Genomic DNA, 16,199 nt, shown 5'->3' on the forward strand with positions numbered 1-16,199 from the left:
AAGCTAATTGTACGCTAATTTGTTTATTAATGAGAAGTATTACGAGTAAGGTTCAATTTTCTATTAACTTTTTGTAGCTTTCATCTGCAATGACAACTTTAACTGACAATTGCAGGATATATTATAAAGTACTTGTGCAAACACAGATGTCAATGTTTATGGTAAACTAACGCGACCGGAAAAGGCTGTTACTCAGACTTTCATAATGAAAACCAAATAAATTTAAAGTTGTAAAATTTAAATTTATATTCATCCGACCCTAACCGAGGGTGACCTGAATAAAGGAACTCTGGTTCTACTGGTAGCCACAAGATCATCGCGGTCATCTTGTCCGTAATCCGTAACAGTCTGTGAATATCCCACTGCTGGGCTGAAGGCCTCCTCTCCTGTTTTGAGGAGAAGGCTTTGAGCTTATTATTATTATTATCCACCACGCTGTTCCAGTGCGGGTTTCCTCACGATGTTTTCCTTCACCGTAAAGCACGAGATGAATCACAAATTAAGCACATGAAAATTCGGTGGTGCTTGCCCGGGAATTGGAACCCACGATCATCGGTTAAGATTCACGCGTTCTTACCACTGGGCCATCTCGGCTTTTAATCGGTCATGTTGTAGAGACAATAAATATAACATTTACTATCTCTACAAGTTAATTAAACAAATGTTCAAAGTAACGACAAGTATCGTTAACGCTAGATAAGGTAGAATATAATATATTTAATTTTTTAAGAACGATATTGACAGATGTTTGTCTCACATGGAAATCTGACTATACCTTCAATTTGTTCTCAGAAATATGAAACGTGGAAAAAAAAATGGGAATTCTTAACTGTTTTACGCAAATTACTTTAAGGAAAACATATTTATAGTATAAACATGTGCAATTGTTTATTACATAGTTCGAGTTTCGTTAGTTTCTATCATTTATAATATATAATAACAAAAGCTTAATAATTGTAAGATTTATGTATCTTATCTTATATTTGTAGAGCATTATTTTTTATGTACGTAAAACCTGCCACTACTGTTTTCAAATGGGGAATTAAACATTTATTTATGTTAAGTAATTTAATTAAAGGGTAATTACATAGGGATATATATTAGTAGATGTTCATAATAGTGTCAACATTAAGATTTGAACCCCAGATTGTGCGATCACTTATATGCAGTAATAACTGATGAGAACCGGTTTTATCCACTTTGTAGAAATGCTTTTATTTATTTAATATTTATAATAATATCAATTTTAAATATGTACAACGATGTATACAACTATGTGATTTTTTTATACTACTGAGTTAATAACTCACATTGATTTTTAAATATTTTGTAATTATTTTACGATTCTAATGCTTTAATACTTTAAATTAAATTTAAATTTACTTTCTTCGTGAATTCTGTACATAATATCCCTAAGTTCTTATTATGTTCCAACGCTAATTCTGTTAAGTGGTATTATAATGTGAAAAGGTAACAAAGAGGCAATTGCTTTCGCATCTATAATATTAGGATGAAAATATAATACGCAGACAAAACAATTTGCTGCCTGAAAGATACAGTTTCTGAACAATAAACAACAACATTTTTAATTGTTGTTTTCCGTTTCTGATCAATATTACACAGGCCATTGTTATTGCGTACATAAAATTAGATAACGCGATTACGTTCATGGAGATTAAAAAATAATTTAGTAATACACCAACACACATATCGATTGCGTTAAAATAAGGTGTAGCCAACTCTTAAGGCGTTAATTTGTGAACGATATTAGACAGTATAACGATAGCATTAGACTTAGAGATGGTCACATTAAAGCGTTCTCATTCTAAGCGCCGCCGTCGCTGTACCTATTTAAATTTAATTTTGGAAATAAATCCAGTATTTCTATACTATACTATAAACATTTACACAAATGCATGTAACAATTGAAAGCACTAATGCACTAATACAGTGCAGTCGCTACTTTTTACAATGCTTCAATATTTAATGTCGAAATAACTAGACGGAGCAAGTAACGAACTTGAAGGTAATTTTGAGTCAGTAATTTACATTAACCGCACCTGTATCAGCAGCATAAGAATATCAAAATTTTGTGACAGATTTTAGAATAAATACCAAGCTTATTAAAAAATCATTGATTTGATATTTTTATCGTTATTAATTTTTATAATTATATCATTCGTCTACTGCAAAAAATCATCAACAATTACACAAAAAAGCTTAAGTATATTAATTTTTAATAATGATTTATTTATAAAATGTATATTACTAAAACACTACACTTATTTATGTGAAAAGGTTTTTCAAAATATCAATATAATCAATTAATTATATTATTATATTAAAAGAAAAATATCATCTGTCATAAACGCATTTTTTATTATTGAATTGTGCAGTGAGCGTAAATGCTCAATTTTCAATATTTTTAATGAAGTGATACTTAATCTTTTCTTTAACGACCACGTAAATGATTACCGCAACGTCGTTGATATGAATAAGTATGTGAGTCTATTGCTTGAACGTAAAAGATAGACCACGAAACGTTTTCTAAAAATATAGCTGCAACGACAATATTAAATTATTTTGCAATTTTTTATGATAGCCCTTAACGCTTGACGGTACGTGACAAAAATACGAAACGTACGCCAACGTACGTACGACGGTACGTTCGTCAAAGATACGAAAGGGTTTTGTAGACTGTACTTATAACAATTGGTAGCTCAGAATGAATATTGTGAAATAATTAAATTATGTACTTGACTATGACTATTTTATGATTGACTCGTTGGGCTTGTGGCTAGCCTATAAGGCTGCAGGTCTTGAGGTCCTGCGTATAAATCCCGGGAAGATCCAATAAAAACAAGGTATGCATAGAAACTTGAAAGTAAACAAAAAAAAAATCTTTTACTTTTATTTAGAAATAAAGTATATAATAATTATATAAAAATATCTCTAAACTTGTTAGTTCAGACACCTCTACAGATCTTCAGAACCTAAATCTTCATTAGTGATATTTATTTAAAATTGCTAAATTGAAGTGGCAGTGAGCGAGGCACATTGCTCGCAGAAACGACGGCCGCTGGGGCAGAAAGGTTCTCGAGTGGCGACCACGAACCGGAAGACGCAGCGTGGGCAGTGGGTGGGCAGCCGAAAGACGTCCAGCAGTGGACTTTTTTCGGCTGATATGATGATGATGATGATATTTATTAATAATTATTTATATCTAGCGAAACACATAAAAATAGGATTGGAAAAAAACCTAATTCTGTAAAAATCAAAAATCAAAGCTTGGTCTTTGGGCCAAACCTAACTCATCATATATTCTACCGCCAAACAGCAATACTTAGTATTGTTGTGTCTCGGTTTGGAGGGCGAGTGAGCCAGTTTAAATACATGCCACAGTGACCGTTTACCATCAGGTGGCCTATTTGCTTGCCAAATTATTTTCAATAATAATAAAAAGTAAAATAAAATGAGCATTATCATATACCTGCTTTCTTATTACAAATAATTTACGCCCTTAAAAATTTTCGTTGTTAATAATGTTGATAATAATTTTTGATAATGTATACACGTTAGGCACACAGTAAGGTTATCAACTTAACAAAGTAATGTTTGTAATGTATTTTTTTAAACATTAGATACGATTTCAACGACCTTTCACTGAGGCAATTACAATGATTATACCTGTACACATTAGCCTATTGCAAAAGGGTACAGAGATAAAATAGCATATAAAAAAGCTCTTTATTTAAAAATAAAAACCATAAAAGAAATTATTGAATAAAAACTGACGCAACTTTTTTGGAGATAAAAATCAAAAATTTTGTTTTATTATAGTATAGATTTAAAATGAAGAATATGTCACAGAATGGTAGTTTAAGTATAATATTCTATAAATTGGAATTTCAAATATGGTTTTGTAACTGGCTTGGCGTTTTGAGTCAATTAAGGGAAGTAAGTGCTCCTCGTTTTCTTGAAACCAGTCTTAAGATTTTGCCTTTTGATACCCAAAAACCTTGCCTGCAGTGTCAGTGAGAAGAGACTTGACTTTTTCCCATTCGACTCGCGCTGATGCCGTACTGTCCCAAGTTGCAACTTCTTCGCGGACGAGTTCCCCAAATGACTCCAATACTTCCATGTCACGAGTCTTGAAAAGATTTATCTTTTTTCGACCGAGTGGCTTGGAAGAATGGACTCTCCTAGGGACAAGTCAGACTTTAGTAGCAACGAGGCTATGATCGGTGTCGAAATTGGCACTGTGAAACGCCTGCGTGTGGAGCGTTTCCCGTAGGTTCCTCCTTCTTGTAAGAGCAAGGTCTAATTGGTGCCAGTGTTTAGATCGGGGATACATCCACGAGACTTTCCGCATAATTTTGCCTTTAAAAAAGGTGTTGGTAACACACAGCTGGTGCCTTGAGCAAAACTCCAACAATCGTTGTTCGTTGTCCTTAAGCTTGCCGTGTGCACCGAGGCATTCAGGCCAGGCTGATGTGCCCTGAAAAACGCGGGCATTAAAGTCACCCAAAATGTGCAGTCTGTCAGTTGGATTCACCCTGCGCACTGTCTCATCGAGCTGGCCGTAGAATTGATCCTTGGTCTCAGGTTTTGAACTAAGCGTCGGTGCGTAAGCGGAAATTAGCGCGACAAAGCCGCTTTTTGTGTTTAGACGCAAGACCATAATCCGCTCGGAAACATCTACGGGTGCCTCTATGGCGTTGATGAGATGGTTTCGAACTGCGAAACCTACACCATGCTTTCGTGTTTCCAAGGAACTTCGTTCGTTTCGGGAAGACCCTTCGTCTTCAGTTTTGGTCTCTTGTAAGGCTACAATATCAATATTGAGCCTTTTAAGCTCCACGTCGATACTGTAAGTTTTGCGCAGTTCTTGGGCGCAATCGGAGCTTCCGTAGGTGTTAAGCCTGTTCTCATAGTTGGGACATTCCATGTCGCAAAGCGCATGCAAGCAGCGTTGGTGTGGGTTTTGGGATTTTTGTTCCTTTGAGCAAGTGGTTAATGTCACAGCGTCAACGTCTAGCTGTAAGGCTTGTGTTCCGTTCACCCAGGCGGAACAAGTTAACGCTGAGGCGGATCAGTACCTTATTGATCGGAGGCTGCCCGACTTAAAACAGGCGGTAGCTGATCAATGGATCTACGATGGATGGATCCTCCTACTGTCAAGAGTGGCCCCCGGCGTCCGCACTTACGCCTTTTCGTGCTGACTTATAACCGGTGACTGCCACTCTCCGTGTTGTTTTCCACCTGCAAGACAGGTGAGCGAAGTGTCCTCTCCATGGATGCTGCTACGCGTGGGCCAGGCGACTTTATGGCAACACGGGCTTGCCCAGTACCCATGCCACCCTCTCCTCCTCCCCAGCAGGATCCGCAGAAATGACGAGTCAATACGTGTGGTGCTGGAGGCACCGCTCCGCGTTTAATATTAGTTTTCCTTCTTTTTTAGAGACTCGGTGTTGACGTCTCTGCCGTTGTGGGGTCACAGCCCTCCCCTCATCAGGTTTTATTTCACGAGCCAACGTGAAGAAGAAGAACGTAGCCGCTGTGATGTTATTACAGCTTCTTGTAGCTACTGATGAGAGTTTTTAGGGAACAACGATTTTAACGACAATCTGCTACTTTCAAAATAGAAAGTCGGCTAGCAGAGAGCGACGCTGTTACTCTACTACGTCCAATAAGCCGAAAGGTAAGGAAACAGGAAGGGAGTGACATGATAGCAAGGGCGTGACGCACCCGTAGTGATTCCAACCAGCTATCGGACAGATAACTGGTAGATCCACCCTCTGGACTCAAAAACAAAACGTTCTATACCATATGTATATATTAATTAACTTTTAAATTATTTCATACCGACATTGAGAAACATGGATAAATAAACAAATAATATAATTTACCATAACCCGGATGTTGATGGATGGATGAACCCTGTTCATGGTCGGCATGGGCCATATTCTATTTAATGTGTTTATTAATTGAAATAAAAATACAAAAGGACTGAAGCCATTGGCCGTAAGGTCTCTTGTGATTGTTTTCGCTAACAAAGCAACAGCTGTATATAGTTTCAAATAATTTGATACTAGCGACCGTGCTTATGTCATAGGAGGATCACGAGCTATTGACGTAAGCAACTACAGGGTCGCTGTATACAGTGTAGAAGCAAGTACGCAACTATCGGTCACATAACACACCCATTAATACTTGTATTGTCCGCGCTATGCAATAAAAGTTATTTGTATTCCACATTGTCTTTCTGCTCATGAAATTCCACGTTTAATGTGATTTTGTCATAGATTAATATTCATCCATTAAAGTGTTAAAGAAAATTATAAAAAAACTATATATTATATATATATATATATATATTATATATATAGTTTTATTTTTAAACTTTTTGTAGCGACTGTAAAATAGTTTTGCGTAGGCAAATCAAGACTAAAAGACCAAAAAACTTCCACGTTACTAATTATAAAAATTACGATGTTTCGTCAAATATGGTTAATGGTGTACATAATTACTGATAATAAGACTTAATTTTAATATGAAAACTGACAAAAGAGACGAAACAAATTAGTAAGCAATCAGCCCCCATAGATATTTGCAATTTAAGAAATAAATATTATTACTTGAGTCAAGTTACTTTAGTCATAAATGGTCGGTACATTTATAATGTGTTATTTTGTCTAACTTCTTGCTGTTTAAACCGGTACATAAACATTACAATATAATAATAAAATTGTTTTTTTAGCGCCAAAATAGCTATTTAGAACCTCGTGCCAGACGCTTGCCATGTGCTTAAATTACAATTTCTACAATAATTCGATATTATTTCTGTTCGGTACTACCTAGATAGGTATGTATGTATGTAAACAAATATTTATCATATTCAAATATAATTAGATGAAGTATTATGTACTTGCTTTTTCATTTCCTTTTGAGTACTTATCTTAATGGTCTGTTTGTCACTTTCCCGTAACGGCCATTAAACCTGTGACGTAAGCAGCCATGACCTACCAAACGCTCATTATGTTAACCGAGACGAGATAAGATAAAACGTTTGAAAAATTAAACATGAATTCATCCTATAATTTCTCCCTCTTGAAATTTGACCGACAGAATTCAGAATGCATTATTGGATGTATACACGCAAAATTAGCCCTTCCTGTTTTGAGGATACAGATTAGTTTCGTTGAATTTGTATAGCTGGCAAGTCTCACCCGCAGAGCATTCGTATCTCTATAATAAGAATTACCGCCATAGTACGCAGGACGCTTCCGATCAGCGGGGGAGGGATAAACGGGTTATATAGACGTTATAGAGGTTTTCGTCGTTTCTAGAATAATCTACAAATGCTATATATGATTCTTAAAATCATCAAATGTTAATCTTAGTGATACTTTTTATGTAATTGTGTTGTTTACAAAACATAAACGCTTTCAGCGTCGAACGTGGTTCACAAGAGGTTATGTTGACAAAGGATCTGTGTGTGACAGTAAGTTAATTCATTTTATGATTTTTCTATTAAAATATATAGTTTTAAAAGAACGATATTAGTCACAATGAGTAATGTTGATTCTTTGTGATTTCTGGAACTCTCAATACTCAAAAACTCAACGTTTATTACTCAATATAATGAGAAGTCCGCCACGAATCATTGTTTTTGTGACAAATTTAGAGTAATTGACTTTTAAAAAACATTTAAGAAATAGCCTTTTATTTTAAAGTTTGTTATTTGTTTAAACTGTTTGCTATTTTTGAAACGATTGTTTTAGAATTTCCGTTTGTAATAGGGTACTATTCTAGAAAGAGTAATAATTTAACAAATAAAGGAACATTTATCTATTTAAAATTACACTCCAGCTATATCTTCCTCTTAATAAACAAAATTTAAGATATAGGTATTTTATAATAAGTGTTTCATAATAGGAATTAGACTTATTTTTGCCAAATTTTATTAGAATTCAGTCCAACCACACGAACGTGATTGAAGGACAAAATCAGCAAACGCCCATGCAAACTAACTTTCACATTTATATGTATGTAATATAACACACTAAATAAATTAAAATTGAAACACATTTTAATTTAACATCGATTACTGAATATTATTTAACTTTTAAGTATATACCTATTTTTTGTAATTTAATTTGATTTCAGCTCGTATGAATAAAAACCAGTCTTATTCTATTGTATAAACGTTAACGTATTTATGTGATACGTAAAGTTCTAGAAGTTATTCTAATATAATATAGAATGTTATTTGCAATCTGATTGTAAAGTTTTACAACATCTACATTTTTTTGAATTTGAAACTAATATTTAAGTTTATTAGCGTCTCATATATTGGCGTATATACATACATAAATGTTAATTTATTATTTTATATGTTTTCCTCCGTACAGTTATGATGTCATTACTTTAAATTCTTTAATTATATGTGCAGTGAGAAACTATAAATCTTACACGAAGACTTTTATGATAAATAATGTTTTATTTAACTTTTCATAAGAAATTTATTACTGTTTTTATCCTGTCAGTTTCTACTCTTGTATTAAAAGAAACGTTAATTTTTAAAGTAATTATGTTTTATCTATTCCTTGTGAGCGTTAAATAAGCACTCATTAAATACAGTAGGTATTTATTAATTGTCAAACTACATCTCATAATCATTGTCTACATAAAACATTTACAGTAAAATCTCATAATTGCTTAGTAATTAGTATACAATTTTTTGTTACTATACCGAGGTTTGCATTAATAAAATACTTCTTATAGTTTTTAAACAGCAGCTGCTATGGTTTTATCCTATAAACCATGCTATGGTTTTTAAACTGTGCTTATGAAACGTGGGTACCGTATGAAAGATTTTCTATTTGCAGGCAAAAATTTATGAATTAAGCTACTAATCGTTGTGAGTAGGTATACATAGTATTCCATTACAACATTTATTTATAGTAAAAGCGGGTCAGGTCGGTGGCCTGTTGGACGGACAGGGAAAGTCACTCGAGCGTGGGTAAATAATTGTATAGTTTCTTTTTGCAAACGCGGCATATCGGGTACGCATGCGCGGGGCGTACGATACGTCAGTGTTGCGTGGAACCTACGTTCACTTCGGACGCGCAAATAGCGCTGGGGATCCATGTTAGCGCTATTGGATGTACTTATGGATAAAAAGTGTTTGTGTGCGTGTTGTTGACAATGAGTGGTACGGGTGTGAAGTCCCGGGGCGCAGAGACAGTCTCCCTGCCGACCGATCTCCCCGTCCGGCTGTACATGCGCGCGCTTCGTCAATATCAGAAGTTGATCGACTTAAAGCGATTCTCCCAAGAAAAAGTAAGCGGAAATGTCGTTGCATATTATAAGTTGCATCGCTTATACATTTGGAGTCAGGACGTGCCTGATTTAATGGAATTTCATCGGTAGTTCAGTAACCTCGTATTCATAAGTAATTTAGGTTGAACCTATTCAAATAAGCCTCGGTTGCAGTATATTTAAGTACTTCTCCCATGTTATTTGATTAGCTTAGTGCTTTATCATTTTGTATTGCTATAATGTTTTCATTTTTATCACTTTTAAATGTTTTTATTACACGAATGATACTAATATTAATATAGCATTACAAATTCTGGTATAATTATGACAACACAGTCACAATATACAAATTAATATTTATTATATAGCACACTATATGATTATTTTATGTATTTTAATCGATTTAATGTTTACATTTTAATATATGAATGGCAAAACAATTGTGCATGTATATATGTGTTATTTATTATTAGCCTAATAAGATTGTATTGTATAATTGTACTTTCAATCGAAAAGAATAAGTTTATTAATTTAAACGTTCATTATGTCAAAATAATTAATATTTAATATCGAACCCTATCATTGTACCACACAGCTTAATGCAAATACTTTGATATTTATACTTGCATATATAAATTAGCATAATCAAACGACACTATGAACGCAAGTTTTCAGTAAAATATTCATATTTAAATATATACATTACGTTGATAAGTATTTTAAACTTTGCAGAAATATAATGAGTGAAGTTTAATGACTTATAAGCTCATTAAATATTAATGTTAGACTGTTTCTCTCTCTCTCTATATATATAGCTCTTATGCGTGATAAAAAGGAAAAATACAAAGTTATTAAAATATATATTTTATAAATTTTAGGTTTTAAAACTTCAAAAATCAGTATGTTATCAAGGAGGATTACCACACAGCTTTGCCTCATATCACTATTGATAAATTAAATTTAACTCTTATAACTTTAGGGGTTAGGTCCACATTGCAATGAGAGTCAAGCACTCGACTGAGCCGCACATAGTCAAGGTTGTAAGCGTCGGCGGGTAGACGCCTCTGAGGCTCCATAAGCTTACGATAACAGATGACCTTATATCGAAGGAACAATATTATGCGTAGTTTTTTTTTCTCTTCAAATGATTTTAGGGAAATTGTACCAATATATATATCTCTATCCATCCGTCCCGGCTTCGCTCAGTATAAGACAATCACAATAAGAATCTACATAAAAGGCTTATATCGTATTACATGTAACTCTTTTTTTTTACGCAGCGTACGTCAGTAAAGTCGGTGTAATTTATCTGCCAATTTAATCAAAATTAATGAATTATACACGTTAGGAAGTTAATGAGTTTATCGGTTTTAGACAAACTGTCACTACATATTTTAAAACAAACTGACCCGGCGGGGACACTTTAAAAATATGTAAAAAATATTACAAAAGAATGCAAGGTTCATTAAAAAAAGGAATTATTGTTTTATTCTTGTAAGGAACAACTTTAGTAAACTATGACAATAGCTAAAGTAATCAAAACGTTAACTTTTTTTAATGAAAAGTTTCCTTATATTAAATTTGAAATTATAGTTAAACAGGTGAAATCATTGGACATAGTTAGTGCATTAAGTGAACATTTATTTATAAATCGCATACAAGCCGATGTCAACGACAGGTTATATATTAAAGAGCTTTGTACTTTAAACTTTCAATGATGCATCGCGGAATCTTTACACTTTCTTATTCAATAATTCCGTAAATTTCATCATTGTTTTAATGATAAATATTATATTTTATTGTCATTAATTAAAGAGTACACACCCGCCTTCGCACGTTTGGAATAAGGGTTTAATAAAAACATAGAACGTTTATATCGTAATGTATATAATTTTATTTTATTATTCGGCGCACGCTAGTAAAGCTTCCAGTCGGCATGGTTTTTTTCGACATCTTTAAAACTCATCTTGCTCATGAATCACTTATTTTATTGGTGAAAAAAAACCTTATATAGTTTTTGAGTTTATCGTTCAAACAGACAGGTATGTATATATTTATGTACTGTTGTTTTTCTATGTGTTTATTTAAGCGCATAAATTCTCTTGGATATAATTATAAGTCTGGACATATCTCCCAGATAAGAATACATACTAATTTTATTTATTATAGTAGCTTTTGCCCGGGGCTTCGCCTGTATAGTTTGGAGCAGCCCACATTTCGTACCTATTATCCGATAGGTTTTTACTAATTGGTTTCTATTAAGTAAAAAAAGCCGAGATGGCCCTGTGGTAAGAACGCGTGAATCTTAACCGATGATCGTGGGTTCAAACCCGGGCAAGCACCACTGAATTTTCATGTGCTTAATTTGTGATTATAATTCATCTCGTGCTTTCCGGTGAAGGAAAACATCGTGAGGAAACCTGCATGTGTCTAATTTCACTGAAGTTCTGCTACATGTGAATTCTACCAACCCGCATTGGAGCAGCGTGGTGGAATAAGCTCCAAACCCTCTCCTCAAAAAGAGGAGAGGAGGCCTTTAGCCCAGCAGTGGGACATTCACAGGCTATTACGGTTACGGAAGTAAACATTATTATTATTTATTTATCATTTTCTCAATCCCCATTCAAGCGCCTTCATTTTTATATTACAACAAATAGCAATACGTTCTTTAGGTATACCAAGCCATTGCTAACATCACGTTCGTAACCCGCATCCTCCAGTCTATCGATCTACCCATTCACTATCTTATCCTCATCAACCTTCCTTCGTCGACTCTCTGACCCTTTCTCACTCCACACATCCTATATACCTATCTAATAAAGGCAATAATATATTTTAAAGATACGTGATAAAATATAACAAACTACAATAAACTAATCGTTAACAGATTGCTAGGAAAAAAGACGTCAATGGAATATGTATACAATATATATATAATGAATGAATTTCAACAAGTTTTTAACGTAAGTTTATATATATCGCCATTCAGAAATCGATCATGTATTATTCATTATCATAATTATTAAAGTTAGCGAAATCATTTAGTAAATGAACGAGGCAAGGTGATAAGTACTGGCGCGAGAGGCACGTTCACCAGTCACGATTGCTGTCTCTGTCCCGCAACTTTCGACTTCTCGTATTCTTACCGTTTAGAAAGTGGAGTACACGTGGCTATTTTCACTTATGACGAAAACGTAAAACAAAAGTACGCTCTTTTCTTTTAAACATGTTTATAACTACAATGTTTTTTTTTTATAAGATTAAAACATATATTTCGGAAAGTCAACGCTCGACAATTCAAAGGTAAATGTAAAAGGCTAAAAAATATTTTGGTTTTATTTGGTTCGTAGGTAGATATAATTTCTAAGTCTAAGTATCATATCTGTGTAGAGTAACTATATAGTACCTTAGAATCGATATTTATTTTACATAGTAAATAATCTTGTACTTTGGTATTATTTGGCAAGTTGTCAACGATAAAAGATTCTGAAGATGTCGCCTCTTTATTTAAGTTTGATTGATCAATTTAGGCATTTGCATGTTCTTTTCTTATGTTTAAAGTTAGACAATAATACAAATACTTTAACAACTTAATTTTATAGTAAAGACGAATTCTTATTTCTAAATATTTCTTTGAGTAAATAAAGATCTTTAAACTGAAATATGTAATTTTAGTTAAATGAGTTTATGTCTATCGGAATAGTAATCGCAGTAGTAGAGGTTTATTTGTGTTTAAAAATACAAAATCTTAACATAATATTAAATAAGCATTTAAGTATATTACATAATATAACCGGATAATCCTACTTATCTTGTCACAGAAACATTGGTTACTGGACTTAATTTATAAAAATGTTTACCGCCATTTTACTGTTTAGTTATTTTTTTAAATAATTTAACATTATTTTCGACCACGCGAATAAAAATAATTTTAAAAATTAGAAATAAATTGATTTGGGACAGGATTACTGATGTGAATGTGAATGTACAAATTAAAATCAGTCATTTTACATGTTTTTTTAAACTCCATATTATCAGTGGAATAAATGTGAGTTCAAACTTATGTTTTATTATTTTACAAGACTGTTATATATGATAGATAAATAAAAATTATTTAAACGACTGTACGCCTAAGGCTTATAGAGCAGTAGAAACTAACCTTTTCAAAACATATAAATATAGACTTTGGCAATGCTTTCGTGACTTGGTCAGTGATTGTGCCTTAAAATTGAATACACTACAGAATGGCGTCGCCAATATACCAATTATCTAAAATATTGTCAAGTTTAGGACTCATTTTGAATAAGCAGTCTTTATCAGATCCGATGTTATTCCAACGTATTGTACAAGAAAAACATATTTGTTACCAAATAGTATTCATTGAATAATACTAAAATAAATATTGGTACACATTCGTCACTATTAATATGGTGAAACAAACTTTATTATCAAAATGTACTTATTTCTGGAGGTAATTAATATTTTTATATTATTTAAATAAACTAAAGATATTCATAGCTGATTTGATAATACTTTTTTCGTGCGATGGTTATTTTTAATTATTTTTTTTAGGAAAAACTAAAAATAATTTTGATTTTATTAAAATTGGCAACACGTGTTTGGTTTCTGTAATTAACTTAAATTGTCAATTAAAAATGATACAACGCTGCGTAATTTTAACGGGCGCCTTAAATAAATTGCAAAATTTGAAAACATTTTGTCATCTTATTAATAAACATTAGCTTGTAAAAATATTAGGTTATAATTTATTTAAATAAAGATGCATTCGTCTTTTGACATTTTTTATTATTTGGTTAAAACAAGGTCAGCAGAACATCCAGCTTGTTTAACAACTTAAAATAGTTGACAGGATTCAGCAATAATGATTTTAATAGGCACTGTTCATATTTTTTTACAATTAATTGTAAAACAATTTCTTAGAATAGAGTAACTTACGTTAAATGTTTATGAATTTGATCGTTACATTTCAAAAAGAATCATAAAAGGCTCATAAAAAACCGGTTTTTTTTTTGTGTGATAGGTATTAGACTCGTTTTAAATACAAAGAAAAATTAACATTTGTTCCACTTCCCATTTAACTTCAAAACCATCTTTGTCTCTTGTGAATAGCAAGTTGTCGACGTGAATACAAACACACATCTGTTGTTTACTTTTAAAGTGAAACCACTTCTGATTAAACATGTTCAGAAATTAATTATGAGTGTACCCTTTAAAAATGATAAACAAGATATAAGTGAATACATCATATACTTTATTATCTAACAACTTGTTTAATATTTATATATACTCCGAGTATAACCGTTATTTTTCCTGTCATATTATTTTGCAAATCCTTATTTTGTCTCATTATTCGTATTATATGAATATTTTTTAAAGATATATAACTGAAAATGTTATCAAGGATTATTGTTACAATGAAAATAATTAATTTCATCAGCCAGAAATGTTAAAGAACTTTTCTGTTTATGTAATAAAAAATCACGCGATAATTTGAAGAGTTGTGATATAACTTTATCGACTAAAATAGACAAGTTACATACTTTAAAAACGAATTAAAAATGTAAGATAACCCCTGATATTTACTAAATATAAAACGCGATGACGTCAATTCATTACCATTGTTTGATTACTATAGCTTTAATTGTATTATATTCTGTAATTGTGTTCATCACATTAAAATATATTTATCCGGTTCACGAGTTAAATTGTAATAAAGATATTTTTAAAATTGTTTTTAACTTGCGATTTAGATAAAGATTTTTTATATCGTTATAATGCAATTCGATGACGTACGGTTTTGATTATATACAAAGAAGTGGTTTTAAATCATGCGGTGAGACAATAAAATATATTGTGGACAGTATACGGTTCTAGTTTCTTCATACTCGGTTTACTTAATGTACATATTTTAGGGAGAATAGCGAGCTAATATTTATTACAATTTTAATTAATTATATTTTGAATCCAAAGACATTACAAACTTAGACAATACATTTTTAGTCATAGTTTTTTTTCTATTAACTAATGTGTTGCCCCTGCCTTTACTGTATCTCTTATTTTAATTGACCTTATATTCGAGGAGTCTATATTTTTTTATTCCAAGCATGATAGTCAATTTTTTTTTGCCTACTAACAAAAAATAAAACTAAAGAAGGTAACGTTTGAAAAATTGAAAATAGCTTAACGTATTTTACTGACTATCGTCATAATAGGGAAGGGATAAGAGGACGGTGCGGGCGTTTCCTATTTCATTAATTATTATTATCGTTTTGTAACATTACCCATGCGATGTCGAGGTCACCAGTTAATTAAATGAAAATAAAATTCTTAGTATAATTAATACTAGTTAAATTGTGCTTTAAAAGAAAAAACAAAATTATTACTGTACTCATTAATAAACAAATGTCAATGAACAATATTAAAATTAGATCTTTATTCTATACTATCTTACTTTGATCCGTTATAATTCAGTTACTTGCATATTACAAAAGAGTTACGTATGTAACTATGAGTTACATGACATATATTAATACGAGTGAGACTGCATTACCTAGCGTAAATAATTGACAATTTAAACTACACGTGTAAATCATTTAAAAACATATTTATCTCGGCGACTTCAACCGGAAGTCATGTTACCAATACTTCCCGGGTTATATCATGACGTTATCTAACTGCAACATATGATATACATACATATATGAATCCATCCGATGGATAACAAAGTTTGTCGTTAATATTTAATATTATAAAAATCAACATATTCATTGTACACCGTTGATATGATAAGTATTCAAAAAATTATATACTTATCATATTATCCAAAGGCAAAGATATAATGCCAAAAGGTTTGT

The 16,199-nt window shown here is 32.2% G+C and overlaps 1 protein-coding gene across 3 annotated transcripts in view; it reads left to right on the forward strand.

Moving 5' to 3' along the window:
* LOC126770304 (inositol-trisphosphate 3-kinase homolog) overlaps positions 1-16,199 on the forward strand; it is a 65,629-nt gene that overhangs the window by 34,720 nt on the left and 14,710 nt on the right. The window contains exon 1 of one of the 3 annotated variants that reach the window (XM_050489662.1): positions 7,378-7,504. The exons of 1 other annotated variant lie outside the window; for it this stretch is intronic. In XM_050489662.1, coding sequence (XP_050345619.1) covers positions 7,478-7,504 — 27 coding nt within the window. In that variant the 5' untranslated portion in view covers positions 7,378-7,477. Of the gene's footprint in view, positions 1-7,377; positions 7,505-9,085; positions 9,346-16,199 lie in introns of those variants that run through there. One more of the 3 variants, XM_050489659.1, reaches the window with a different exon arrangement.

This window comes from Nymphalis io, chromosome 8, assembly GCF_905147045.1.
Source record: "Nymphalis io chromosome 8, ilAglIoxx1.1, whole genome shotgun sequence".
Lineage (NCBI taxonomy): Eukaryota > Metazoa > Arthropoda > Insecta > Lepidoptera > Nymphalidae > Nymphalis > Nymphalis io.